This window comes from Corvus cornix, chromosome 9, assembly GCF_000738735.6.
Source record: "Corvus cornix cornix isolate S_Up_H32 chromosome 9, ASM73873v5, whole genome shotgun sequence".
Taxonomy (NCBI): domain Eukaryota; kingdom Metazoa; phylum Chordata; class Aves; order Passeriformes; family Corvidae; genus Corvus; species Corvus cornix.
The window spans coordinates 11340377-11368055 of NC_046339.1; the positions used below are offsets into that span (position 1 = coordinate 11340377).

Below are 27679 nucleotides of genomic sequence, written 5' to 3' on the forward strand. Positions count from 1 at the left end.
CAAATGTTGATCCAGATTCTGCTGCATTCCTGCAATAATAGTATAACTGGAAAAACATTCCTACACTGAGTAATTATCATTATCCAGTGATCTGACTGCTTCAGCTTTGCACTGCTGTAAGTGAAGGCAGACTCTGATTCTGTGATAGTCATTGTGATTTCTCCATTCCGAGTTCAAAACTATTTCACTGGGGTTTTTTTTCCCCTCCCACACTGGAGTTGTACGAGTAAATACATGCAAATAACGTTTGGTTTAGATGTCCAGAGGCTACAGTAAGGTTCAGAATCCACTAATTTTTGAAGCACTAGCATGCAGTGCCCTGAGCTTTCCTTACTTGGTTTTTAAATTTGAAATGATTGTTCTCTCATGGAGAGTGCAGAGCTGAAAGCTGAGGAGCTGAGAGGACATTTTGTGCCTCTGCCCACAGCTTAACTTAGGAAACTTATTATTGCATTTATCTGTCTCTGCTCACCTGTATTCAAAATGCAGCTCAACCTACTTTTCCTGTGAAATACTTTGAACATTATGAGGAATAACAAGCAAAAATCCCCAGCTCAAACCAAGTAAATCTATGGTGTAAATGACGGGAAAACTGCAAAATATATCTGACTGGACCAGGCATTCTTCATGTTTTTATAAATACCTGCCAATCTGATTTCAGCAGATTAGGACTTTGTTTTCGCTCTTTGAATGAATGACAAGTGCCTTTCTGGGCTTCTTAAAAAGCAAATTAAAACATACAACAATTGTAAGAGCTCCCTTGTTAGACCCTGACCAAGACTGCAAGTGCTCGCAGCTTTCCTTTTCTTCTCACTTAACTCAGAGAGACAGGTTACTCTCTAATTTACATTTGCAATGCATCTTCCCCAAGACTTTTCTTCTTCAAGTAATGTCCTTGGTCAGAATGTTTAAGTGTTTATCCAGTAAATCAGTATCAGTGTTTGAATCTTGTTAAGAAATTCCAATGACATTCCTGTCTCTTAAAAGCTTATCCTGAGGGATATTTTTATTATACTTTAAATGGTCTGGTTTTATATTGATAACCTGTTTTGCTAATATACTCTTTATACCTAGTGTGAAGATCTTCTACTTATCACTCCAATGCTGTTAGGAAAGAAAAATATTTTTCTAATATAGAAAACTACAATCAATTTCTTGATTTTTCTTGATGGAAAGGTTTCTTATTTTTGCTTCAAATGCTGAAGATGGCACTCTAACAATGAAAAGTTTTTGGCTCTTGTGCTAAAGATGAAGGAAGGCTGAATGTCAAGTTGTTAAAAATGTTAAGAAAAGTGGGCATGTTTAGTCAGTACATATATAAATAGTGTAGGATTAAGGGTTTGTTGACAAAGAAGAATAGTCTAATAATGTTTTGTTTTCCATTGTATATACCAGGAATACTGCAGCTCACTCAATTATCTTCTGAGGAAAGGTGCAAATAGGTTTTTCCCACTAAGAGATATTTTCTTACACTTCATAGCATCCTTCTTTTTAATATTCCCTCAGCTTCTAGATGGGCTTCATCACTTCTGTTTGTCTCCTGCTTCATGGTCTCCTACTTTTATGGTATATATGTGAGTTTGGGGGTCTTAATTTCTGAAATCTGTTGCTAAAAATGGATTTATTACACAGCGTAATAGTGTCAAAGTGTAGCCAGCTTTGCAAGATGTCCAGCCTGTGTCCTTCCTGCCCATTCTAAAGAGAAGTGTCCTCATTTGTCCTGTATGACCATTTGGTTTCATGCCCTGTTTCCAAAGGTGTAGATAAGAACCACGACTGACTGGTTTTTCACAAGTGTTTGCCCACCTTTGTCAGTTAATTTGTTGCTGAATCATGCTTGTGTCTGTTCAGCAAAGGTGTCCTGTCAGGGCTGTGTTCATTTATGCACTTCTTGAACTCCTCATGGGAACCAGAGGGTCACCTTTCCACCCTTTCTTCACATGAAGCGAGTGCTGCTCCCACAGACGTTGTGTCCTGTGTGGGCAGGGTCCAGCCAAGCCCTGCAGGGACTAAACCATGACTGAATCTGTTTTCTCTGAGTACAAGTGGTAGGAACTGCTGTGCGCTCAAGCATCTTCTGAGCCAAAGCACAGCTGTCAAACAGGCAAATGTGACTGACGTGGTGATATGAGAACATGTCAGGACCAAACATTGGAAATCATGTTACAGGGAATGCAATTATTGAAAGGAAGACTTTGGAAATCAATGATGAATCTTGACTGCCTTGAGAATCCTTGAAGGAATTTAATTTTCAGGAACGGGAACATGCTTGGCCTTGAAATACTGTCTGACAAAAAGTTTCATTTGGGACACAAAAACACCTAGTTATCTCAAAATAACCAATCATACACCTCTTGCATAAGTTTATGAATTTTAAGTTGTCTCTGGTTCCACCAGATGAAACCTACCTGCCTCTATCTACATAGGAAACTGAAAATAGAGGGAAATTTATATTGTAGAAGCTGTCAGTGTCTGTATCACGTATAAAAAAATATATGGCATTGTTTAAAAATCTGCACCTACTCCAGAAAACACATTATTAATAACATAAAGGGCCTGACACTGGCAGCTTACATTTCATTTTGTCAAAAAAGTCCCATGCTTCAATGTCTGGCTTCAGCATCTTTTAGAAAGCAATATGTGAGAAATGTTCCATATCTCATCTGAGGGGTGAGAACAAAAACACCACTCTAACCTATTTTTGAGCTCTGTTTTTTTTTCTGAGGGTGGGATTTGTTTTGATTTTCCTCCATTTTCCTCTGCATTTATGTAACTACAAAATTGCACCTGAGATACACAGGGTCCTTCAGCAGTTCTAAAATCTCTAGGACTGGTGATAGGGGCAGTATTTTTGGCTTTGTGGTGATACATATGATCAGAAGATACCCTTTACAACTTTTGAAAGTAAGGCAAATGTGTTTCAACAGGAGCAGACTTTTTCTTAGAACTTCACACAAGCCATTTATGAGTTGGGTTTTTTTTTGGTAAGATAATCATCCATCATCATTTTTTTTGGCCAAGGTATATTCCTGTCAGGTGTGCAGTGCAAGCACAGCGAGGCCAATGCAAGTGCTCAATTTGATTAATCAATTCAATTAAGATAGGTAGCAGCAGTTAATATTTTATTTTGTGGTGCTGGAGCAGCAATAAAACAGCTCAGTAAGGAATCTGCACAGTCCCAGAGGCCTTCCTGGCCAACAGGTGATGAAGGCTTCCCAGTGCTATCCCAGCATTAAAAGAGGAGCACTGGAGGCCAAAGGGGCACTGCCAGGAGCTTCCCAGTGCCTATGGGACAGCCAAGCCTTGGCTCTGCATCAGGTCATTTTGGGAGCATCCAGGACAAAACCTCAAGGGCTTCTGGGCTCAGCCACAAGGTGCTCACTGCAAGGACAAGGTCCTCATTTGCAGGTGACTTGGGCATGTCCCGTGCTTGTGTCACAGCAACAAGCAGAGCACAGCCATCAATACAGACTGGCAGCTGGAGTGAAGGATTGCAGTGCAAGGCGTGATGTCTTGCCTCGGTTCTCTTGCTAACAGGCCAGTAAGAAAATTAAGGCCCCTGTGATTTATGCTTGCAGAGTAATCTCCACAGTAATGTGAAATATCGTAGTTCAAATGGGTAAGAACAATGATGGCTGTTACCATTTTTGACAGGCAATGGGTTTGGAGCTCGGTGATGAATTGCATTCTGTCTGGTGTTTGTTCAGCCCACTTATCTTCAGGATGTCATTTTGGGTTTTGTTTTTTTCTTTAAAAGAAAAACATCTTTTAAGTCCTTTGGTTTGATGTTGGAGACTTAACAGTTGCTGTTTGGTAAAGCGTTTTGCCTTCTTGTGATCTTTTCTTGGAAAATGGCTCTGCACAGATTCCTAAGTAAAAGTTTTGTATGTTTATCCTGCTTTGATAAGGTAGAATACTGTTCTTTCTTTTATCTTTAATTTTATTTTAATTGGACCTGTAACAAAGATACCTAATTATAGGAGGAATTTTAGTTTTGACACATTTCAAGCTGAAGTATCACTAAGACACATAAATATGTCTGAATTTCAGACTTGCAATTAAATTTAGAGAAGGGTAAACTGTATTTTATGTCAGATAACACTAGACCCTGAGATACTAAAGACATGGAATTATACACCAATCCCTTGGCCTAGCTCCGTGAAGTTGGTGGTGAAGAATTTTCTGGCAGGATGGAATTGCAATACATCTAATAAGAGTGTATCTTGAAAAGCTTGTCAGAGCTTTGCTTATTCTCCTTCAGTAACAAATACTGTCCAGCCTCTCTTATAGTCTCTCTTGGAATGTGTCAAGGTAAGATATGGATGGGGTGAAGCAATAGCCAGTGCATGGCTGGGAAAGCCCCTTTTCGGCCAGAGGACTCTGCTTGGCCTGTTGCAGCAAATGAGCTCAAGGAGAAATACCAATAACTGCTTTTAACAGCTAAGGTCCTACAACATGGCTGAAGGTAGTAAAACTAAGTCCCAGACCAGCATAAGAAAGTGTGATTTTAATTGTACTTACATAGTGCTCACTGCATCATTAGTTTAGCAAATGCTTTTCTAAAGCTGAACTGTTCCACTGCAATAACCCTGCCTCTTTCTCCAGCCTTGGTCCCACTGCTGCATGAAAATCAGTACAACAGGGTCTTGCTGGACTTAAGTTTTGCTCCCTTTTCAGTCAGTGACACAATCTCTAGCTGCTTATTTCTTTGGGAAGTAGAGCCAAGCCTTACAATTTCCTCCGCTTCTAATTTCACTGGCATCGAGTTCTGACCAGTTAATCAAATGTCTTTAGTGTTGCAGGTGCCCTACTGTTTATTTTCACTAGTGTACCAGTTGCTATTTTTAGCTCTTTAGTCTTTGGGTTGAATGAATACCAGCACAGATCTTTAACCATAATAAACATATGTTTTTAACCTTGCCATTTATTTTTACATCTCTGTATCCAAATAATCAGGATGTGGTTACCTGTGAAGGTAGTAGACTGCTACTTCAAATTTCAATGCACACCCACATACAAAAATATACATTGCAGAGGGTTACAGCTTTGAAAACACCCAGACAGACCCCTGTGTTTATGTCAAGCAATGGCTGTTGCTGTCAGACCGAGAGACAGTGGTACCACCTGGCTTAGTGCATTGACTTTGTCCTCTGATTCCAGTGAACTGAGTCTGCCTCACCCCTACAGAGTAACCAGCAACTTTCTTCCTAACTGCCCATCCCTTACAGACAATAGTAATAGTAATAATGTATGTATATATATATATATATATATTCATACACTCTTTGTGGTTTTGCTTTTGCCAAGTGGAGAGTCAGCAAAGAATGGCAGAATCAGACTTGAATTATGCTCTGGGGCAGGACCTGGAGACAGAGAAATCAGCAAATTAGCAGATGCCTTTGGCAGAAAGCCCCAGCCTAACTCCTATTAACATCATCTGAAAAATTCCCACCTGGGGGTATGGAGGCACATCAGGTTTTAAGATCTAGATCCAAACAAGGGCTTAAACAATGTAGGCTAAACCCATGGCCAGAGAGAACCCCTGCAGCAAGCACCTCCCCCATCCCGAGCCTCCCAAAACTCCCTGCATTATTTAAAGGCTTGGTAGGCTTCTGCAGTTCTGCAGCTGTGACACATGGTCAGACCACCACCAGTCTGAGCAACACATCCCCATGCAAGCTTTTCCCACGTGTGGGAATAATTTCAATGCAGGATCCCATTGGAAGTTGTGGCTCATGTGATGCCTTTTCCTGGTCTTAAAATCAAGAGTCGTAAACGGTTAGAAGGGGAAAAGGGATTTACCTTGGTATTTATTTTAAGGATCCTTAGGTGTGCACGTCCAGGTCATATGCATTGAGATGCACCCCGCCGAGTATGTGTGTGTCCCCCCCCAACATCGGGTATAACATTATAGATTTTACTAATTAGCATATCTTTCAAAGATTCCCCAATGAGAGGTTCAAGTGAGCCCCCCCTCCCCAAGGAACCTTCCCCTGGATGGTTCTATCTTGGTTTACAGAATGTGTTCTGGAGAGGACCTTGGGGTCTGGGGCACACTGATCCCTAGCTACGAAGCTTCTAAAATGTTTAGTCTCTCAGCTTGACAAACAAGTCCAAGAATGTAGGCAAAAAGCACTAGGAACACAGAGGTTGTAAAAAGGTATAACAGGGGTATAAAAGAAAAGGCAAAAAATCTTCATGGCATCACATGTGGATCATGTTGAGAACTAGCAAAATGCAGCCTTGCCTTCAAAATGCTACTGAAGAGGCATATGACTTCTGTCACAGCCTTAAGCACCTCCAGCATGTGAGGAGGCCAGGGTCAGCCTGGGTGGCTACAAGCCAAAGTCTCCCTGCTTACAAGTAAGCATCCAGTTCATCTGGTTTTAAGGCAAGTTTGCATTCCTCACTGCTGCTGCTGCAAGGATTGCACCACTGTGCAGAAAGGAATCAAAATACTGGCAGGGCTGTAAAGGAGCAGAGGAGGGAGCTGATGCTGCATGCGAAGGTGAAAAACATTCAGCTGGTATTATCTGGTTGCTGGGTTTTATGCAGTGACTCTGACAGATAAAACTTAGTAACCAGCCATGAGGTGAGTCTCCCTTGGTTTTTATTACTTTAAGACCTATAGAGCAAGATTCCTCAGGGATGCAGCTGTGGAGTCATTAATAGATTGTTCTCCTTTGCAGATGCTGCAGTTCCAGCTCGTGGTGGTGCATTTGGCCCTTGTGATTGCCCTGCTGTGGTGGAACTCCAGCTCTGTGCTCCTTGCAGAGGCAGCTCCGGAGGTAGGTGAAGGTTTCTGGTGGTTGTCACATAACTGCTCTTCCTTGGGTGTTTTTAGCCACAGAGTGAGGAAGACACTGGAGTATCCAAACAGTGCTGGAAGGTGAAGGATCAGTATTGACTCTCTAAGGGCCAAGGAGGAGCCTTAATAAGAGAGAGATGCAAATTGCAAGGCTCTGGGGGGGACAGACAGAATGAGGTCTCACCCAAATTCTCACAGCCTCTCCTGAAGCACCAGGGGATTTCCTGTGTTTTAAAACATTGTCCAGTGCATAGAGAACTTCCTGAAGAGGGGAAGGAGTTGATAGCAGGGGGGAAAGCAAACTCCTCTAACACTGAAGGGAAGGTTTAATTCTTCTTAAAGACAAATAATAGCATGAGAAAGCTGCAGCTTTCAGAAGCCATAAGGAGATCCCTGAGAGAAGATCACCTGCACGGAAGTTACAAATTAAAGGAGACAGACTAGACCAGGAGGGGAAAGGAGCAAAGTCACTTGCCTAAGCTTGCAAAGGAAAGCAGCAGATGAAATGGGAGAGTTGTCTCATGTTTCACCCAGAATGATATGTAGGGGTTGCACCTGAAAATACTTCTACTGCATTCCCTATTTTTATGTCATCTTGACATAAGGCAGATTTGGCAGGAAAGGTATTTATGTAATGGTTTCATGCCATTTAAAAAAAAAAAATCAGGTATCTAAAAGTTTACTCAAAGTAGCACTGTTTGGCCCTAGGGTTTTTACATAGGTTTCAAGATCAACTTAAACTTTAGATGGCTACTGAAGAATACTGATGGATTCTTCTACCTTGCTCTCTGTCTTCACATAAGCATGACCTGATTATACAAAAGTGCTGCAGTAGCTGCTGTTCTGGTGCCACAGAGACCAGGTATCCTGCCTCTATCAGGGATAGATTTTTGTGAAAAGAATGTAAGAACAGAACATCTTTGCAGACTTCTAGATCTAGAGACTTGCACTGGACCAGGGCGTGTTTTAGCTGCTGATGTGCCATAATTTTTCTTTGAATCAGTTTAAAAACTCAGTATCCATGACATCCTTTGGCAACGCATTCCCCTTCATCTGTGTGCTGTATTTAAAAAGTAACTCCTTATATTTATTTTAAATCCACCATCTGGTGACTTCACTGGGTGGACTGGGAAGCTCATTCTCTTGAGGAAAAAATTTCTAGTTTTTATTCATTTCATTGCTGTTTCTAAGTTTGCAAACCCTCCACTATGCCACCTACACCCACTCTCATCTCTGCGTATCTGTGAAGTTGTACTTTGTTCAGTGGTTCACCAGAGGAAAACTGTTTTCTACTTCTGATTATCATTTTAGCTGTCACTTTACTTCTTATAATTCCATTATATCTTTTGAAGACAATGTAGTGGGGTTGCAAGGTATTCAAAAGCAGAGGCTATTTTTGCCCTTCTAGTTTCAAGTGTTCCTGTAGATATTTATCCTCATTAACCAGAAGGAAGAGTTCAGTCTTTTTTGAAGGCATCCTTTGGTTGCAAATCTCCATGAAAGTTTTATAACCCTGAAGGAGAACAGAAAGGACTGTTCTGTGTACTTGAGGCTCACAAAAAACAGAGTCAGAGAATAACGTGAGATCCTTTACAAAAGTATCAACAGTGCTACACCACTGGTGTGGTCATTGTGGTCCTCTGCTCCTCCTCATATAAAGGTCACAGTTTTATACACTCCATCACTGTTTATCCCACCCATCAGTAGTGGGAAACATCCCCACCACAACTGGAGTAGACAAGGATATTGCATCATCCATGTGATGCCTTCCTTCACACGTGTTCTAAACCCACCATGTATGAATAACAAAGACAGTGGTGTGCTTCTAAAGGTAGAATAAAACCTGTTTGACGGTGTAAGACATAAAGTTTCTGTCTAACTCTGTGAAAATCAAGTGGAGCAAGAAGGCACATTTCATTCAAAGAGACAATGATTTGGGCTTGCTTTTGTAGACTAGCTGCCCTCTATTTTTCTGTTATATGCAAAATGACTATTTCACTTTGATTTGTTTCATTTCTTTCTCAATAGACCCCAATATTCTCAGCTATTTTCACAGCAAAGTTTGGTTTTGAAATGGTGTTAAGCCTAGTGTTGTAATTAAGGTTCAAACTGTTGTGTCAATTCAACAGACTGTTCTTTCCTTTCCTCCTCCCCATGTAGTGTTACTGCATAATTTCTTTGAATGTCAGTACTAAGCAAGTTTATTTTGGAACATGTTTTACTTAAAAATTAATTAATTTGTCAGATATGGATGGAAACTTCTGTAGAAGTTTTCACTATTATTTATTAGCATTCATTTAAAAAACAAAAATCAGTTTTCTTGAAAACTATCAGGATGGATACTGGAGTTGGGCATTGGTGATTGCATTTTTCAGAAGGATTAAATTACTCAGCTCATGCTGTAAGTGACACTAATCACAGTGCTGAGATAGAGATAGTGGGATGGCCTGCAGAAATAGGCTTTATGAAGTAACAAATTTCAATATTTCTTGCAATAATAATGAAAGCAAGTTCAGTTCTATTAAAAAAAAAAAAAATCCCAGACTTTGACAGCAAAATCCTGTGGGTGTAGAAAGAGAGAGAAGGAACTTTTCAGAGAAGGAACATTTCAGAGATGGAACTTTGTTTTAAAACATTGTCCCAATTTCAGTGTCCTGGTAGTTTTCTATTTACAGGACTGCTGCTATGACACTGCTTGAAATGTTGTTTTTTTTTTTCTGGGACTCAAGCAGCCAGCAAACTGAAATTTTACTGCTTTCTTTTGCAGCCTCTGGAGCCTTCTGCTGCTCTGGGCGTGGGAGCACATCCCATTGCCAGTGAGGAGAAGCCAGCCACCAACCTGGCAGCCAGACTGTTCCTTCTTGATGGCTTGGTGTCTCTGGAGAATGAGGTGACTGAGACCAAGAAGAAAAGAAGTTTCCCAGGATTTGGCTCCCCAATTGACAGAATTTCTTCAAGCTCTGTGGATGCTAAAGGCAAACAGAGGTAAACTCTTAAATGCTCCTGCCAGTGAGAAAGTTGGAGAAAGGCTGTTGGAAGGTATTCTGGACACTGATTGGTTAGCTTTAGCCCACAACAGGTTTGATGGTCAGTTGCGAGGTGCCTCTGATCAGGAACCATTCAAAGAGTGTGTCACCCTTCAGCTGTGGGGAATAATACATGCACTAGTTCATTTATCCCTGCAGTGCTTCCCAGCTACCAGGAAATATTCAAGTGAATTATATGTGTCATTTTACGTGATTTTCCAGGACACTTCTTTCCGCTGGTGTGAACTAACATTCAGTTTAAAACTACATTTCTGATCATGAGCTTATTTAAATCAAAAAATGTGCCTGGGGTTCAAAACAAAGGGGCAGGGCTGGGTGCTCCTGAGACTGAGATGGAAAGAAGGTGTGGTGGTGTGCACATTTTGAACACAAAGGTGAAGGACACATCATGAAAATGGGCAGGCAGACAGTAGAATGAGCTTCAAGACCTCCATCAACTTTGGATTCATCAGGGTTTAATCAATACAGCAATACCTTCACAGAACATGTCTGAAGATAAACTTGTTTGTAACAGGGCTAAGCAGTGAATGATGCTCGATGTGGCTGGGGAGAGACGGTGAGTTTGGAGCAAAGCTGTAGGGGCTGTTCCCTGTATCTGAGAGCGCTTCCCTGTCTTGTTCTGCTCTTCTGGTAACTGTCTTCTCTTGGATGGAATCCCTAATGCCACAAAGTATTTAATAACATGCTTAAAGCTTAATCTGGAAATGGAAAGTATTCACAAGAGCCACTCAATAATACAAGTACTTTTTTCAAACCAAGTTTTGCAATATTTTCTTGTTGTTTTTCCATTTATCCACCCAGTCTGCCTCTAGGACTGTTTGGCTGCAGCCGGAAGTGATAAAATACAAAATTCTTAAAACTTTAAGAAGAATTATTCTGTTCTGTCCGCCTCTTCAAGATATCAAAATCAGCTCACTCTTCATTTGCTTTTTAGCATGCTTTCGCTTTCCAGGCAAAGAAATGAGAGGTCATTTTTGAAGCTATGCTTTTTTGCGAAGGTACATGGTATTCCCAACTTTTCTCTTGGTTTTTTTTGGATGGAAATCTTTCATTCTATGTGCAGTACAAGGGAAAAACTAAACAAAGAAACAAACAAAACCCCCAAAACAACAAAAAGCAGACTAACAAAAAAAGGGAAATTGTGGTGAAAAACAGCTTGTCTCTGAATAATGATCTCATGAAAATGAGTGACACTGCACAAAATTCCCCCTTTCCCAGCAGCATCAGCACAGTTTGCAGTTTTGCATTGGGATTATCACTTTGGGGGAGCTGCTTAGCTTTTAAGTTTGGGGTTGAGCCATTTCTTGGAACCACCTGAGCTGCCTTGATTACTGTGGTGATAGTCTGGTACCACCACCAGCATGGAGTGCAGATCAGACGGATGTTATGAAAGAATAATAAGGCTTTTGATAGAGAAGTACCTTTAGATAGAAACAGGCAGAGGCTGCTGCACTTAGACGAGTAAAACAGAGGACTGAGCACCCTGCCACAGTCGTTCAGCCAGGAGATAACAGCTCATTCCTGTACGAGCTGAGCCAGCCGCCTTTAGAGACCAGGAAATTAATTTGTGAAAGCTGATACATAGATCGAGCCCCCCGAATCAATGCAGTGAGTGCAGTGCCTGGCACAAAGCAGAAGCTTTTGGAAAAGAGCAAATCAAAGGTGAGCCCACTTAACAGCTTGTTCTGACACCCACCGATTACAGGAGAGCCCAGAGCCTGGTCTGGCATCAACATCGGTTTGTAACACTTTGAAAAGCACGGGAAAAGCGTGCGGGAAGGCAGGAGAGGTAGAAAGATCCACAAGCAGACAGAGAGAAGGAAACTCCGGGAATCTTAGACAAGGCTGTTTTAAGTAGAAAAAGTCACTTTGTCCCTCGTAAGGGACGGCTCGGGGACAGCGCGGGGCGGAGGCGGCGGGGCTGCCGTGGTGCGGGGCGGCCGCGAGAGGGGAGCCGGGCTGCAGAAACACCGCCCCGCCTCGCCATCCAGCTCCAGCCCGGGGAGCCGATTCCTCTTTTCTCCAGGCAGGCTCAGGATCGCTCTGACAGCCCAAGTGTCCCGCCTGCCCCCTTTTGTGCCTCCACCTGGGGGGAAACAGTGCTGCTCTTGAGGCAACAGGCTGGGCATCCTGGCTTTCTTCGCCTTTGCCTTCCCTAGGGCTTGGTGCAGCAGTGCTGGCTGAGTTGGTGCCTGGGGAAGGGACAGGCCAAACAAATGGCTCCCCTTCCTTTGTGGTGTTCTGTAACCGCTCCAGAGTGGCTGATGCGGTGCTCCCCTCACACGGGACACAGGGAATTCCCATTCCCTGACCTCATCTGAAAGGCAGCTAGAAAAGGGTCACTGGGTTGATGCATCTGGACTGCAGCCCATGCCCGAGAGGTGTGAGGGAAGGAGATGCTCAGATGAGACCAAGGACTGCGCAGCTCCGGGTGGGGCATGCACAGCCCCAGGGTGAGGGAGCTTAACAGTGCTGGCACAAAGTTAGACTTGAGTGCACCACAGCGTTCTCTCCCGCTTGTTATTTCGCAGCTGACAACTTACAGAACAAAATTTATTTTTATTTATGTTCCTCGACAAGGACTGATAAAGAATTAATCTTCCAGGGCTTCTCTTGGACTTGCATTTCACTGGTAAGTATTTCTGAGGGCAGAAGTTGAGGTTATTCTCAGCTGCAGGAAACCTTGCCATTTCCACAATTAATTAAAAAAAAAAGCTTCTGCTGATGGGAAAAAAGCTTAAAAAATGCTTAATTAAGGTGGGAAAACGTATTATTTTATATAAAAAGGATTGCAAAAAACACTTCTGCATAGAAATGCTTTCACATGTTCCTCATGCCCTTATTCACCAAATTGTCAAGAGATTTACCGCATAGAGGAAGAAAAAACCCAACCCCAAAACCTTCCCCTTTTCAATCTCATCAAAGGACTGCTACTATACAATTTTGATGAACAGTACATTACCAGAGAACCTATAGGAAAATCCAGCTAAGGTTTCTCTGACTTGTCCCCTCTATTACTGTGCAATACTTTCTATTTCCTTGCTTATCTTAGCCCCATCTGGCCCTGGAGCTTTCAAAGACCCAGACAATGGGTCACCTGCAGTATGTGATCCTGTGCAGGAAACAATTCCCCTTTATAAAAGCAGTATAGCACCTTTCTTTTATGAATAGCAGTTAACCTGTGGAGTTAGTTTGCTGCCAAATAAAAACAGGGGTAGTGGATCAAGCTCAGCCAGTCAGTAAAACAGCTGCAACTGCAGCCTTTTGTAAGACAAGTGCAGCATCTTATTTTTAAACACTCACATCTTTGGCTGTTCCTGCACCACCATTCTATCTGAACAATAAGGTGTTAGTGGGATGAATGGAGGAATCAAACATGTAGTAACATTTTCATTATTCATAGATGTCTTTTCCCAATGTTTTTCCTCCCCCTTTACTCTTTTTCCTGGTGCAGGAAAGTGCTTGAGCTGCCTAAGAGAAGGTTTGGAGTTCCTCTGGACCGGATTGGAGTGAGCCACCTCGGCAACACCAGGGCTTAGCAGTTCCTGCAGGTAAGCCAGAGTATTGCAGGTGTGGATAGGCTTGGAGAACCCACCCGTTCTCTGTTGCTGGAGGTCCTCAGTCATGCCAGCAGGCTTGGGAAGAGTGACTAGGGAATGGTGGCTTCTTATAACATGAAATGCCCTAATTTACCACTGAGTACCTCTCTACAATCAAACAAGTATTCCTAATAATTTAATCCCCTCTAGTCAACTTTACAGTATGTTTGTCCAAGCCTTGCATTCCTGACATTGGAAAATGTAATATTTACTGCTTTTTTTGCCTACAGGTGCTTCTATTCTGAATGAGTGATGCTGTACTGGAAACATGACAGAGATATGGAAGATGCCTCACAGCATGTCTTGTCTTTGCCTAATGATACAGCACTCAAGGAATTGACCTCCTCCAAAATCTGTTTCAAGTTGCATTTTACAAACGTTGCATTTACAAATAATAACATATTCAGTTCATCAGGACAGAATGCTCTCACAGCTGTGCACAGTGTTACTGATAGGAGGGAACAGAGAATATGTATATATTTTTATTGCATGGCATTTATCTGTTAAACTTATAGAAGTTTATTAACCTAGCCAGGACTGAGATTTTTTGGATAGAAAATAAAACTTCCAGAGATGCCAACAGCAGTCCATGAGTAGCAGACCGTTTGCTTTGCACGTTTCTTTCTGGAGGGGAGCTGTTTGGTAGATGAAGGGAGGATATAACAGTTATGGGACAAAGCTAGAATGCATTTGATCTGTTTGGAAGGAAATGTTTACTGCCTTCCCTGGGAGTTAGTCTGAATAAGAACAGTGACAAGACCCCTTAGTATTTGTCCTGATGTTTTGAGTAGCCTCTCTCTTGTCTCTGCACCATATTTAGACATGTTTTCATCATATGGCAGATCCTGAAATGTGGTGAGACTTTTAGTTGATGAATACATTTCACTCCTCCCTATGCATAACATAGGATAGCATCCAAATATGAAGTCATCTGCTTCCAAGGCCATCTGCATCATTTGCCTTATTTTAGCCTCTTGATGTGTGCACAGGGCATGGTCAGAATCCAACTCTAAAAGTTCAAGTATTTCTCACTCTGGCAAAAGGTGAACATGTCCTCTCCACTTCATTTCAGAGTAAAACAGGTTATCTTAAATCCTCTTTCATCCTTTTCACTTCTTTCCAGATTATAAAATATAGCTGAGAAGAGCTGTCTGCTGACATCTCAATGCTCAGATTCCTAGCTGATGTTTTCTAAACCTCACATACTCTCTCCTTCTTGGACTTTGGTCCATGTCAGCTAAATTCCTTTGATTGCTATTCTTGGGTATAAATCATCCTTAGCATTGCAAAAGAAGATCTATTGAGAAAGGGATTATGCAGGATTAAGGAAAAAAAACCAAACTTATTCTTGCCAAACACCCTGTGTTAGGCAGGGAGTAATGCCGGAGATGGGAATTAAGCGTTAATTTCCTGATCTTGTATGAGCCACAAAACACCTGGCCATCAGCTAGCAAAATGGGGGAAAATAGACCCAGCTCCAAAACAAAACAAAACAAAAAGTAGCTGGGAAATCAATGAGACTTAAGAGCATTTGTGAGTGTTGGGGCGTTGGGACAATTGCCCTGGCTCAGCCAAGGTGGGAGGTGAGGCTCCTGCTCAGAAGGGCAGGTAACATTTAATTCATGTGCTCAGGCATAACAGGGGCCTTTCCCATTTTCCTCCTTGCCTACAGCCCTGCCCAGAGACCAAGACTGACCCAGGCACTGAAAATTTGCAAGAAACTTCACTTTTCTTGATATCTCTAATATAGGCTGAAGCTGCTGAGAACAGCAGCACAAACCAGTGACTCACATCAAGAGGTGTCCTTATCTTTGCCATCTGCTGTAGCACTCCAGCTGAGTTAGGAGATCATTCCCCCTTTGGTGGGTGAGCTGTCAGCGCTTGTGTGTGAGGTGAAGCACTGCAGATGCTTTCCAGACCAAGCTCTTGAAAGTCAGAGAAAAAAGGAAGGCCTGTAAGTCCATATGTGATGATCTTGTGATTTTGCTTCCTGCTTTTCTCCTGGTCCCACTGCTAATTTTCTGCCTTTAAGCTTCCAGGTGAAGGGTCTGAGAACTGGATTGAGTGGGTGCATGGTAGACTGACTGACTCAAGACAAGATTTTCAGTCCATGCTAGAAGCAAGCCTGCAAACACTGTCCCAGGCAGTCCTCTGCAGTGCACTGCCACCATCCATCCTGAGCCTGCCCTGTGGTTTAGGGCACATTTATCTTCTTGCACTGAGCTCATCCAGACAGGCTGCAGATAATCTGCTTGCAGGGCAGCCATATGTACGGGGTATGGGCAGATTATGCAAGGACCTGACCACTCAAAAAGCTGCCAGGCAAAAGAACCATGGACAGAGTCAGTGCATTACATATTTTGGGAGATTGAGACCAGAGGAATCTGGTGCTAACATAGCAGGTTTGCAAAGGCACAGCTGGATCATAGAAATATTTAACATTTGGCAGGTATTAGCCTGGGCTTCGAAAAAAAGAGGGGTTTTAAAGGCTGAAAGTTGTGTGCAGAAATGCCCTTCATCTGAAGGGAAATGTGAAAGCAAAGCAGGACAGAGGGGTCTGTGGTGGTGTTGGTAGAACTGGGAGCTGGACGCTTCAGTCCTGCTCCAACCTCCCTGTGTGGATTACCTGGGAGAAAGCAACAGTCTTTCCATTCCTCTGCCTCATCCATCACTGAGATTTCCTGAGGCTCAAGAAACACTCTTTAAAAGCTATACATTGGCAAGTGCTGTTTCAAGTATGATGGTGTCTGAAAGGCTGAACACCACAATTTGTTTTTGTAGACAATATTGGATGGCTCCAGCCATTGTGCACAGCATGGAGATCAGCAAATGTGAAATGAGGACGTACTGCTGCATTTGTTGCTCACTAGACTTGCCCTGTGCTGCCTGGATTTGCAAATCAATTCAGATGCCTGTGAGGATTTTCTTCTAATAAATCCACATGGTCTACTAGAGTGTCTCAGGGAAATCCCTTTAATTATTGCCTGTGGGTCATTAACTGTGGAAAGAGTGACAGTCCAAGCATGGGTAAGGTGTCAGCAGCCGCTCTGTGGAGGAGAAGAATTTCTGTTCTGTGTGTTTAGGAGAGAGGACAGGACCCCCACAGTGACATGTAGAGGACAACCCTGGGGGGAACAACACCACCTCTGCTTCTAATTAGTTAATAAATTGCATTTAATACATGCTTATCTCTGCAGCAGAAGCAGCTAATAGAACAGCACAGAGTGCCTGTCAGGAAATAGGGGGTAGTTTGGGTACCACAAGCACTTAAATAACTGCACTGATAGGATGTAGCACAAAATCACTGCTAAGCAACATGATGCATGGCACTCCAGGGAATTCCTGTCTAAGGTCAGAGCAAGCTGTTAAATATCTGCAGACACTGTATTCCTTTTCCTGACTTGCTGACGAGTTGTCACACCAGGTCAGGAAGGCAGGGCTACAGCAAACAGGTGACAGATGGAGCCTGCTGCTCTGGCCTTTCCTTGCACTGGGATTTCCTGCAAGCTGAAATCATCTGAGCTCAACACCAGCTTGAGGCACTCAGTGCAACTCTTGGAACACACCTCCCTTTCAGATGGAGCACCAAACTCTTAAAGAAAGAGAGAGACTATTCTTGTCCATAGGGTATAATTTTTTCCTGGATTTGGTGCCAATGTGAGGGTATGTGAAAGCATGCTCCCGTGTACCTTTTCACTCACACAAAAGCAACAGAACATGGGAAATGTGTTCTGAATCACCACCAAGGAAATAACAAACAACTAATAGTAACAGGAAACTGTATTTTGCATGTCATTAGACTTCACTGATACAATCAAGCAAGCTGGCTTTATTCCCTAGATGCTGGCTTTGGCCTGCAACAGGATGAATAGGTCTCCTGTTAATGAAGTACACGCAAGGTACTGCTGTGGTAAGCGTGTGCTTCTTGCCAGAGCCCAAGGCAATGAGTAGGATGGCAACTGCAGCTTTGGGAGAGGTAACGTTTGGAAGAATATGTAATATGCAAGCTACAGTTAAAACACATGGCTTAACAGAGCTGGAGAGAAAGTTCAATGCTAGTCAAAATCATTCCACGCATTCACAGTGGCTACCAGATCCTGCTCTCATTTATGCTGTTGGAAGCCTCAAAGTTAACATCAGGGTTTATTTTGAATTTACATTTTCAAGAACGAGGTCCTTTGTTTTTGCAAATAAATGTGGGTAATGTGACTTGAGAGGAATATGTGTAGGAATCACTGCTGGATTGTGATCTTTTGCTTTTGGACAGGGCCAGATATAATTCTGCAGTAGAAAAAGCCAGCTAGCACTTGTATTGACCAGCCAGATGAACCAAAAATCTCTGCTCAAAACATCTTTTTGGGATGAGTAGGTAGAAACCAGTGGGTCTGGTCCAGTCTAATAAGGACAGTATCCCATACATGTCTATGAAAAAAACCCAGCTCTCATTCCTGATCCTGGCCAAAAGGAAGGGTCTGTTTCTCAGGCACATTAAAACCCTAGGTGTTTAATGGGAGCCTTTTTTCCATTGTGAACTCCACGTGAACCATTAAGGTAACAAGAGCCGACATCAAGGGAAATGTGCTGCGCTTCGGGCCCCTGCAGGGGCTGAGAAAGCAAACAACGCATGCTTCTGTGCAACAGAAAATCTTTATTGGAATGGTATCCAAAGGATCCAGAGCTCTCTGGCTGCCCTCCCCTGTGCACACTCTGGGACACAGCGAGGAGCAGCTCTGGCTCAGCAAGCTGAGGCAGGCAGCCCTGAGCCCTTCGCATCACACCCAGCCTGCCTTCCTGTCCCAACAGCGGCCACCAGGGCAGCACAGACCTGCTCAGGAGGCGACAGGAAACCCAGACACCACTGAGAGCAACGTCTGCAGGTGTGGGCAGAGCCCCAAGCCCAAGGAAGCTGAGTTAGTGTTTGGTGCCGCAGGGGACCTGGTGAGAAGGGGAAGAGTGTACAGTGGCAGCAGCCTGAATGGCACGCACAGAACAGCACAGAAAGTTGGGAAGCATCTTCTGAGTAGAAGACCATGGTAGGTTAAACCTGGAAGGAAGGAACAGGAGATAGTGGCAGTGGGCTGCCAGCTCCTGTCACAGTCCCCGTTAGACCTGGCTGTGGTGCAGTCATGGAGGATGGCATCCAAATTAGCAGCAGGATGAGAGAACAGAATAAACTTTTAACACGTTAATACCCAGCAAGGCAGTTTGGGGAGGGGCTCATCTTCATCCTCCAGTCCTGACAAGCCTTCAGATGCAGTATTTCCAAAAGCAGGCTGTGAAGGGATATGAAAGAAACATGTCAGCATACAACGGACTTTTTCCAGCTTCCCACTCTAGCCCTGCAGAAGGTTTCAGAAGACCCATGTCTTGAGAGAGCTGGGGCATGGAGCCAGCATTGTGCTTTCAGGACACATCTCAATAACCAGCTTTCAGTTCATACAACACTCTTAGAAGGTATTTCTTTTAGCTGCTCATAGTGTAAACATGGGGTCTAAAAGTTGTCTTCATGTTGCTTGATTTAAAAGGGTTCCTTTTGTTCTACTTCAGCAGTGTCAGGAACCAGTTTTTTCTTTCCTGTCTACTAGTCAGCAGTTTTGCTGCTTCAGAGGGGTGTGCAGGGGTTTTCACCTGTGACTGACTGGAAGAGCAGAATACTGACTTGGAGGGATTGGATCTAGTTCTTACTTGTTTTTAAACCCAGTCACTACCACTCTGCTACCAACCACCCTTGAAACAACACTCAGCTCTGTAGAATCTTCTAAGAAGACTAAATTAGGGAAGGATGTATATTTTGGTGTTGGAAAAAGTAGCTGTATCTCAACCAGCATGAATCCCACGTAAGTTTCCTGTTATCAAGTATGAGAAGAGATTTCTACCTGGTTTTTAAAGGAGGATCTTGGAAGAAAACTCCTACTGAATCAGCAGCGCTCATGCCGAGACATGAGCTCCTCCCAGACTGGAAGGACTTTAGATGAAGACAAAGATTCCTTGCTTTCATTTCTGATTCAGTCAGAATCTGATTTAAACCTGGCAAAGGGAAGTAGTTTTATCTACATTAAACCTTCCAGACTGGTGGGGGCATGAATTACATTAGCCAAATTAATGACAGCCTCCAGGGGTGCTTATAAATTGCATATTGCCTAAGGATCACCTAAGCACTTAAGCAAGCCTTGCACAAAGGGATTTTCTCTTGGCTGTCTGGCAGTTGTCAGCTTCCACATGCACAGAGCATGTGGGCTAAGGGCAGAACCAGCTCTTTTGTTTTTAGGCCAGATCTGTCATCAGTGACTTCTGGTTCACAGCTGCTACTGCTTTGTGGAGGAATCCATTGAAAGCCAGCATGAGCAGCATTGTCCATGTGCTTGTCAGGGGCAGCTTCACAGGAGCACTGTTGCAATGTGCTCCTGAGCCACTGGATACAGACTGGACAAAGCTTGGAGACCAACTGGGGGACATACCAGATCTGAGTTCCCTGCATTCTTGGTTGATTTCCACATCTCTTGTAGCTGTTTTACAGCAGCAGACAAGTGCTCCTTTTTTCTCTCTGAGGAGGCACTGACCTTGGCAGAGGGCAATGCCTGCAGTCCACATGCCTCATTATGCCTCCAGCAGTTGCTTTGAGGCCAGAGCAAAGTGAGGGGTGCACTGCGGGGACATGCTCATACAGAACTCCCCCACTCCAGGGCAGGCACTCATGGCTCACATAACCCCACGTTCCTCTGTGAAAAGCAGTATGTGACACTGCCTGCCTCCACGAGGTCCTGGGACTGCAGATCTGGTGTATCTGCCTCGACAGAAGACAGGGTTGGGGACACAATCCTTCTCCCCAGCTGCTAAACCAGCCAGCCATAAGAGAGGGCCAGACTGCTCGAAAAGCTGCCAACCAGCTGTTTTTCAGCATGTTTGGGGGATGTTTACTGTGACTGTCTTTGTTGCACAAAGGAAGCCCTGGAAATGAGAGTGGACAGGATGGCTGCAAGGCTCAAATTCAAAACCTACCGCGTTTTTTGGGCTGGGATGCTGAGAGGCTTTCCAAGGCATAGGCCACCTCTGGCCCATCCTCAGTTGAGAGCTGATCCTTCAACTTCTCCAGCTGTTTAAACAGAAACACAGCAGTAAGCAAAGGCCCCATCATGAGGAGCTCCACAGAGTGCTGGGAAGTGCAGGACAAAGGAGCTACATAGACTGGCTGACAGCATCACTGGGAAGGATAGGGTCTTCCCTGGAGCAGGACCATTCCTGGAGGATCTGCCTTTGGAGTACTCATAGCTCCTCACGCCCTCCTTCATTAAGCTGCTGGTTTGGTGGCAGTGGTGTGGGCACTCCCTGCTCTTTCCCTCCACCCCAGGTGTAAGTCCCTGTGGAGAGGAGGCTGTGTAGAAGGATACTGCAGCACTAAGAGTCAAGACAGTGCTGGGACATCCAGCAGTCAAGACAGTTCAGGCATCCAGACACTGCAGCAGAGGGCATCCCTTCTCCATTGCCCTGGGTTGTCCCTCCTCTCTCTCCCTCACAGTTCTTGCTGCCTTCCCCTGGTGATAATGTGGACAGTCCACTGCATTTCTTCATCTGTAGCTACTCTTTTCTTGTACACTGGGAACATCTACAGCCATCATCCTGACTTCTGCTCTGGCAAAGCTGTTCCCATAAAGTCAGAGCTTAATGTCCGTCAGCACTGGAGCGAGGGGCTAGCGTAGGACCTGGCAGCCTTCTGGCATGATGCACTGGGATTTTTCAGTCTGAAGTGAAAAGTGCCATGTGGAACCCAGCAGGACCTCCAGCATTCATGCAAACAGCTGGAACAGCTGGACCTGGCCTGAGAGGGAGAAAAAAGCACTTCCACTGCTCGCAGGGTTTGGGGCACAGTGGGAGCCATGCCAAGGTTGCTGCAGACCTTTTCCTATTCCTGGGCAGCAGGTGTAGGATGGGGATGCTATCTGTATGTGTGTGCTCTGTCAGCCCAGCAGGGCTCTGACCTTGAGTAGGGCCACTCTTACTAGCAAAGAGTCCAGAAAAATTTCTGGTTTAGGTGGGCAGTGGCTTTCCCTCCAGCTTCAAACCTTTACCTAATGCAGCCAGCTCATACAGTGCCCAGGAAGGCAGCATGACCTCCTCTTCCCACTCCCTTTTCTCCTATGGAGCTTTCCTTTGGTGTTTAATTCTTTCCTGGCTTGGCTTTCACTAGCCTTTTACTGGTGACAGAGGCTTTTATTGCACCAGTCTATAGCCCTGTCCTCTTTTTACCTTTTCCAGCTTTGCAGCTGTGTAGCCCAGGTTCTGCGCTGCTCTTCTCTCAATTCATGCTTACATTATAGCAGCAGGGGGAAGGGTAGCAGGATGCAAAGATGGAAGGATGGGCCATAAAGACAGCTTACACAATTGTTTAACTACTCATGCAAGAGCATGCATCTATGTGTCTGTGCATTTGCTCCTCACCTCTTCAAGCTCTTCAAATTTCTTTGCCAGCTCCCAGTCTGCAAGAGGGGAGAGAGTAACATCAGCATCTGCATTGCTTCCTGAAGCTCAAATTAAAACCCCTTTCTTCATTTGCCCTCTCCAGGGGTCGACAAGCAAAGACCTAGTTATCATTTAACTCCTGTTAGTGATCTTCAAATGAATGACAGCAGAAATGGACAGAAAAGCAGGTTCTCTCTGCTGAATCCTGTGGGACTTTATCCTAATTCTCCATTATGAGGCAGGCTTCTTTACTGCTCACCAGGCCGTAGGGGAATTGGCCCAATGAGGTCACTTACTGTGTGATACCAATTCAGGTATTTTGCTGATTTTTAATTTTTATCCTGCTAACTGTAAATCTCTAATGCTGACTTTTCTGCCACTGGCTTTTATATGACATCCCATTGCTTCCTTTAAGACGCGTTTATCCTCACATCACCCATGCAGGCAGAAGTCAGAAGACACAAATTTAGCCTAGCATAACTTACTGATTTTTAAGTCAGCAAAGATCCAGGCTGGCAGAGTGGAGCACCAGGAAAAGTCACATAGTAGTAAGTGCACGGATTCCACACTTCTCAATGTTAGGGGAGCATGAGGACCTGTCGTGAGCATGGGGCCCAGCCTCATAGATCAGACTTAGAGATCTCAAGGCTAATCAGTTCTGTATTACTGTCAAAAAACTATGCAGGTGGATGAATGAACTGGTCTGAGATATCCATCCCATGCAGAAGGGGGGGAGTTAGGTGCCTAGGAACAGGATCTAAAACATCTAGCTGAACTGAAAAGAGCCTGGAATAGCAATAGGGAAAGCTGCAAGGGTGGGGAATTTCAGTCTCACTGCTCTTGAGGACTGAGGTACCTTATTCCAGCCTCAAACTGATGTCAAACCCGGTTAATTTTTTAATAAGACAGATGAGCTCAGTCAAAGCTGAGTGACTGGCTACAGTAGTTCTCCTGGGAGAGGAGTGGAGAGTGATCAGCTGGTTTTAAGTGCTAGTTTGGGAAAAAATGCACTAAAATAAGCAGAAGAGCCAGGAAAGAGCTAAAGAATGTTTTTGCTGGGCGCCACAAGCAAGCCAAAAAACAGCCCTGGAGCTGCTTCTCTTCTCTGTTCCTAACGTGGCAGCACGCATTGGTCTGGATCATCAGGGGGATTTAAGACATAATTCCCCTTGATTTCAGATTTCAGATAAGACTTCAGCACACAGACACATTGCCAGACTTGAGCTTTTTTTTTTGGAACATTTGAAACTGAGCAGGAGGGTGCCAAGAAAAAGCTGATTGCCCTCTTGGCTTCTCCTTCAAGAAAGAGACAGTTCTGTTGAAAAATCCTAAATATTTTCTGACATTCATCCAACAGTAAAAGCAGCAATTCCTAATCAAATCCATTACATGAGGATTCAATTTGAGAGATGAGATGGGGATGGGGATGGGATGGGGATGGGGATGGGGATGGGGATGGGGATGGGGATGGAGTCAGGTGGTGTGGGCTCTGCTCCTGGCACTATCAGCAATGACCTCAGGTAGATTCCTCCTAAGTATGTCTTTACATACCCATAATGTAGAGACAGACACTGACACATCTATAAGTCAAAAGTGTCACTTAAGAATTATTATTATTACTATTTTTATTATTAACATTTTTACCTCTTTCAGAGTTTCAAGTGCCTGTTTTGGCTTGATTTTTTGCAAACTGTAGGTTTGGCCAATGACTGCTCTGAATAGAAAATGAAGAGTGGTTGAAATTTGGAACGGATTAACTCAGACAGGGAGAAGGAAGTTAATTTATGGGTGAAGCCTTGAGAAACTGCCTGCTGTAAATCCTCTGTCTGTGCTCTGCTCAGAGATTCATTATATTCAATTGTCTGGCATAAAATGCAGCCTTTCCTCTAGGAGTAATAAGTGCAATAATCCATAAACTTATCATAAAAATGTTATTTCTTGAATGCATCCCCTTTGCAAGAAGAATGCCTTTGTTAGTATAAGGGCTTGATTTATTTATGTTTATTTATTTGTCCCAGGCTTGTTTAACCACTGCCTTGCTGCATTAACAAGGGTCTGGGGAAGAGCACTGAGTTTGAGAAATGGATTTTCATAACAATATTTTTGCTGGGCCCCATCTCAGCTGTTTTCACAGGGAAGGGCATCTTCCTGCTCTGAGACCACCACACCCAGCTGAAACCCTCACCTGGCTGCAGTGGCTGTGGGAATAGCTGACCCCTGTAATCCATTTGGTGCTTGTGATCACTGTGCCTCACGTCAGGGAAAGTCCAAATTTCTCTTCAGCGGGTCTGAGTTTGGCCACAGGCGGGTGGCTTTTAAATTTGGTGTCTGTTCACAGAGCACAGACAGGAAGAGCCTCCCCCTGGCCCATCTTTAGTGGCTGTGTGGGAAAAGCCAGTTTTCTCAACCTCTTCCAGCTGGACTTAGGCCCAGGCAGGAGCTGCCCCTGCCCTTGTCCCAAACTACACCTGACCCCAAGGGATCTCACTCCCACTCTCTCTGGAAAATCTTGGTGAAATTCCCTGCAAATGCTCACAAGATGCTCAGCACATCTCAAAGACACTGAGCTGTCTCTCAAAAGCACACGGGGCTGTGTGGGGTGTGGGTAGAGAGGTGACTCCCAAAGCTGGTTCATGCCCCGGGCAATGCAGACAACATCTTAGGGGCAGCAGGGGCACAGGGATTCAGCAGAAACTTTTCTTGGTTTTACTTATGTACACACTCATGTTCCCAGCAAAATGTTGAGCGTCTGAGGATCTAGGGTATGTGGTTTTTGGCACCTTTACTTTGCATTGCAAAAGCAGGTCCAGAAGCCCCATGATGGAGAGCATCTGACATTAATCACATGTAGGCACCATACCGGGTGCTGCTTCCACTTTCTGAGCAGTTGGTATTTCTGAAGAACCTGAGCAGCAGGTTCCTTGCATTCATGCAAACACGGATTCAAGAAGCAGAGATCTCCCCTCCCCTTCACTTACCAATATTTTCTGGCCTCCGCCATGCGAATTTCTTATTGAGAAGCAGAGTCAGCAATGTGTCCTCATGATTTGTGTCTTCTCTCTCCGGAAGCACTCGGTTCTCTGCAGCACATAAAACACATCAAAACACATCTTTCTCAGTCTCATCAAATTAAGAATCAATTAATCAATTGATGCAATTAATCTCTTAATCAAATTAAGAAGGCTAGGAAGTGAAAGGAAAATGTCTCCTGTCAGCACTCACCAGGGTGGAAGGAGATTGGAGAAAAGGAAGATGTGCGAGCACAGAATAAAATGTCCAAGGAGTGAGGGCCACACAGTGGAAGGGTGTGGGATGGGGAGCCCTCCCTGCCAACCCTGGGCTGCCAGCCAGTTCCACTGCAGCCTCATCAGCACGACTGGCTGCAGAGAGCTGGGCACATCAGCTTGATTTACACAGTCCCGAGCTCTTCTGCAAGGTGGGTGGAGTGGGTGCCTCTGCAAAGCCAGACAGGAGCCCACAACATCCTCTCTGCTCAAACCTGCGGGTGTTCCCCCGCTCACTCCTCGCACCTTCTCAGGGCTGACAGAGGTGGGAAGTCCCTCCTCACGAGGGCTGAGGTGTGGGTACCACAGTTGAAAAGCCCTGCAGCCCCACAGCCCTTTCTTATCCCCACTCAGCCTTGGGGCTGCTCTGTCTGACTGCCAGCAGTACTGAAGGATTCTTCCTGAGCAGAGCTCAAGTGTGGAGGAACTTAAAGCAAGACCATGCAGAATTTTTCCAGGAAAAACCTCCCCAAGCTGCTGTCCTAAAGCAATTTGGACCTCTCTAAGAGGCCCCTTTAGGGCACTTTCTCAGTGGTTTTACTTCAGTGGTTGTGGCTATGCCCTCAAATGGATGGTTGTGAAGGTCAAGGGTTCAGCAGAAACCAGCAGATGCAGGGGATGGGACTAATCAGTGCTCTGAAGGCTCTGAGATCCTCCCAGCTCTGCTCTACAAATTTCCAGAGTCATCTGAGACTAGAATGTTGCACTAATATTTGAGAATGACAGAACAGGAGCCAGACTTTATAGGGAGAGTGGCCATTCAGAAGAGTCTTCGGTCTGAACAACCCTGCCCCACAGACAGACCCTACAAATCCCTAGAAGGTACCTACAGAATTCCATGGAAAATACTAAGAAATTATACAGACAGGCTTTTTTCCTCTTCTTCCAGGATCTTTAGGACTTCTGCTCAATGCAGTCTCATATGGCCATCAGCCCCTCTGAGGGGATGAATGCAATTATTCTTGATACACATGAAACAAAACATTGTACCAGACGAGCCTGAAGGATGCTCGAGAGTGTGTGGGAATCAGCTCCATTAGCTAACGTCACATAAATCTGCAGAAGCTGAGGGATGCTGGCCAAAGGGATGCTCCAAGTATTTGGCCAGACTCAACCCTGCCTCACACTGCGGCTGAAGCCGCTGGTCCCGGTTGTGATCTCCGGAAATAAACCCGGGGGAGCAAGCAGAGCAACCTGCAGTTGGCATGGAGTGCCATAAACCTCATTCCTAAGTATGAAGGACAGTTATAATTTTAAAATAACTGCTTTTAGTGTTTTGGGGGATTTGCTACAGGGAAAAAAAACCCCAACACTATAAACACTCGAGTAAAAGCTAAACAGAAGCAGGATTTACATAGAGTGGCCTGGGGAATGTTTTGGTTGTAATTACAAAAATAAATAGGTGATATAAGTGGAAAAATAATTTGAAAAGCAATGTTATTTTCAAGCCTATATTTAGCGACTCTGGTTTTTTTTTCCACTGCCAAGTCTCTTTAAGAAAGAGCACTAATGATTGACATTTCCCTGCAGTATAAATTCAAGTTAAGATTAATTTAAATTATGGGTTAAGTACATATGAAAAGAAGTTCTGTGAAGAAAAAAAAGTTCAGCATCACCGTACTACTGACATTTATGAGCTGTCAAATCTCATATGGTACATACTGGAATTGCTGCTCTCTGATATTTTGGTGGGGGGTTTTTTTATTTTTTTATGGGAGAGAACAAGCTACCCTTACCAGATTTCACCAGATCTGATATTTTCACTGATTAGCAGAACATGTCATACAGCCAGCTGCAGAGCAGAAGGACAGCTTTAGCTCATGATAATATGAATAAGCCTCTCGCTAGCACCCATGTTAACAGACTGTTCAGTATAGCTGGAGGTTCGTTTTGTTTCCCCTCCCAGAGAAGTGAGCATTGCATTGGCCATGGCAAGCAGCAAAGCAGAAAGATAACCACCTACCTGTGTCATGTAGCTTGTATTCCAGCTTACCTTGGAGTAAAAAAGGGTCTCCATGTGTAGATGGGACACACAGAGCCATGGTCAGGATGGTTAGCACTCCCAGACACAGCTGGGCTGACCACATCTTCTCCACGTTCCCAGCGCCCAAAAGCATCCTTCCTTCAGGCACGGTGGAGGACTTCAATGCAACCAGTGCCAGATGAGCTCACTTTTAAGAGGCAGTGGATGTGCCGTGATTGCAAATGGCCTTTGGAGGAGGGGAGAAAAATATCTCTTGAGATATAATTCAACCTGTCAATATGATTCACTCCGTTGGGAGTGGACAGAACAACCCAGTAACATATGTCAGATGGAACCTGTTCAATATATCTCATATCAGACTGATCTAATGAATTCTGATGTTCCCACAGGCGTGCACTGTTCACGCATGTTGATATACATTCCGTACATATATACATTAAAAATACTTTTTCAGGGCTGCTGCTTTAACAGAGTTCAGGCATGAGGACTCCCACATTAGC

At 44.2% G+C, this 27679-nt stretch overlaps 2 protein-coding genes across 6 annotated transcripts in view; one reads left to right on the plus strand and one right to left on the minus strand.

Annotated features, from left to right (window-relative positions):
- The window catches only part of OSTN (osteocrin), a 50803-nt gene extending 34438 nt beyond the window's left edge, over nucleotides 1-16365 (plus strand). For 3 of the 4 annotated variants that reach the window (XM_019284535.3, XM_010397185.3, XM_010397186.3), the window contains exons 2-5: nucleotides 6690-6788; nucleotides 9576-9793; nucleotides 13310-13406; nucleotides 13685-16365. In XM_019284535.3, coding sequence (XP_019140080.1) covers nucleotides 6690-6788; nucleotides 9576-9793; nucleotides 13310-13394 — 402 coding nt within the window. In that variant the 3' untranslated portion in view covers nucleotides 13395-13406; nucleotides 13685-16365. Of the gene's footprint in view, nucleotides 1-6502; nucleotides 6593-6689; nucleotides 6789-9575; nucleotides 9794-13309; nucleotides 13407-13684 lie in introns of those variants that run through there. The other variant, XM_010397187.4, reaches the window with a different exon arrangement.
- Nucleotides 16366-18092: 1727 nt separating this feature from the next.
- On the minus strand, nucleotides 18093-27520 carry UTS2B (urotensin 2B). 2 transcript variants are annotated; one of them, XM_010397182.4, is made up of 5 exons: nucleotides 27159-27520; nucleotides 24890-24991; nucleotides 21891-21928; nucleotides 20454-20547; nucleotides 18093-18727 (listed from the first exon to the last, which is right to left on the minus strand). In XM_010397182.4, exons 1-5 carry the CDS (start codon nucleotides 27310-27312, stop codon nucleotides 18702-18704), a joined length of 414 nt encoding a protein of 137 aa, XP_010395484.2. In that variant the 5' UTR covers nucleotides 27313-27520; the 3' UTR covers nucleotides 18093-18701. The 2 variants fall into 2 exon arrangements, with proteins under 2 accessions (XP_010395484.2, XP_010395485.2); XM_010397183.4 differs by having other exon boundaries at nucleotides 27189-27496.
- Nucleotides 27521-27679: the final 159 nt, after the last annotated feature.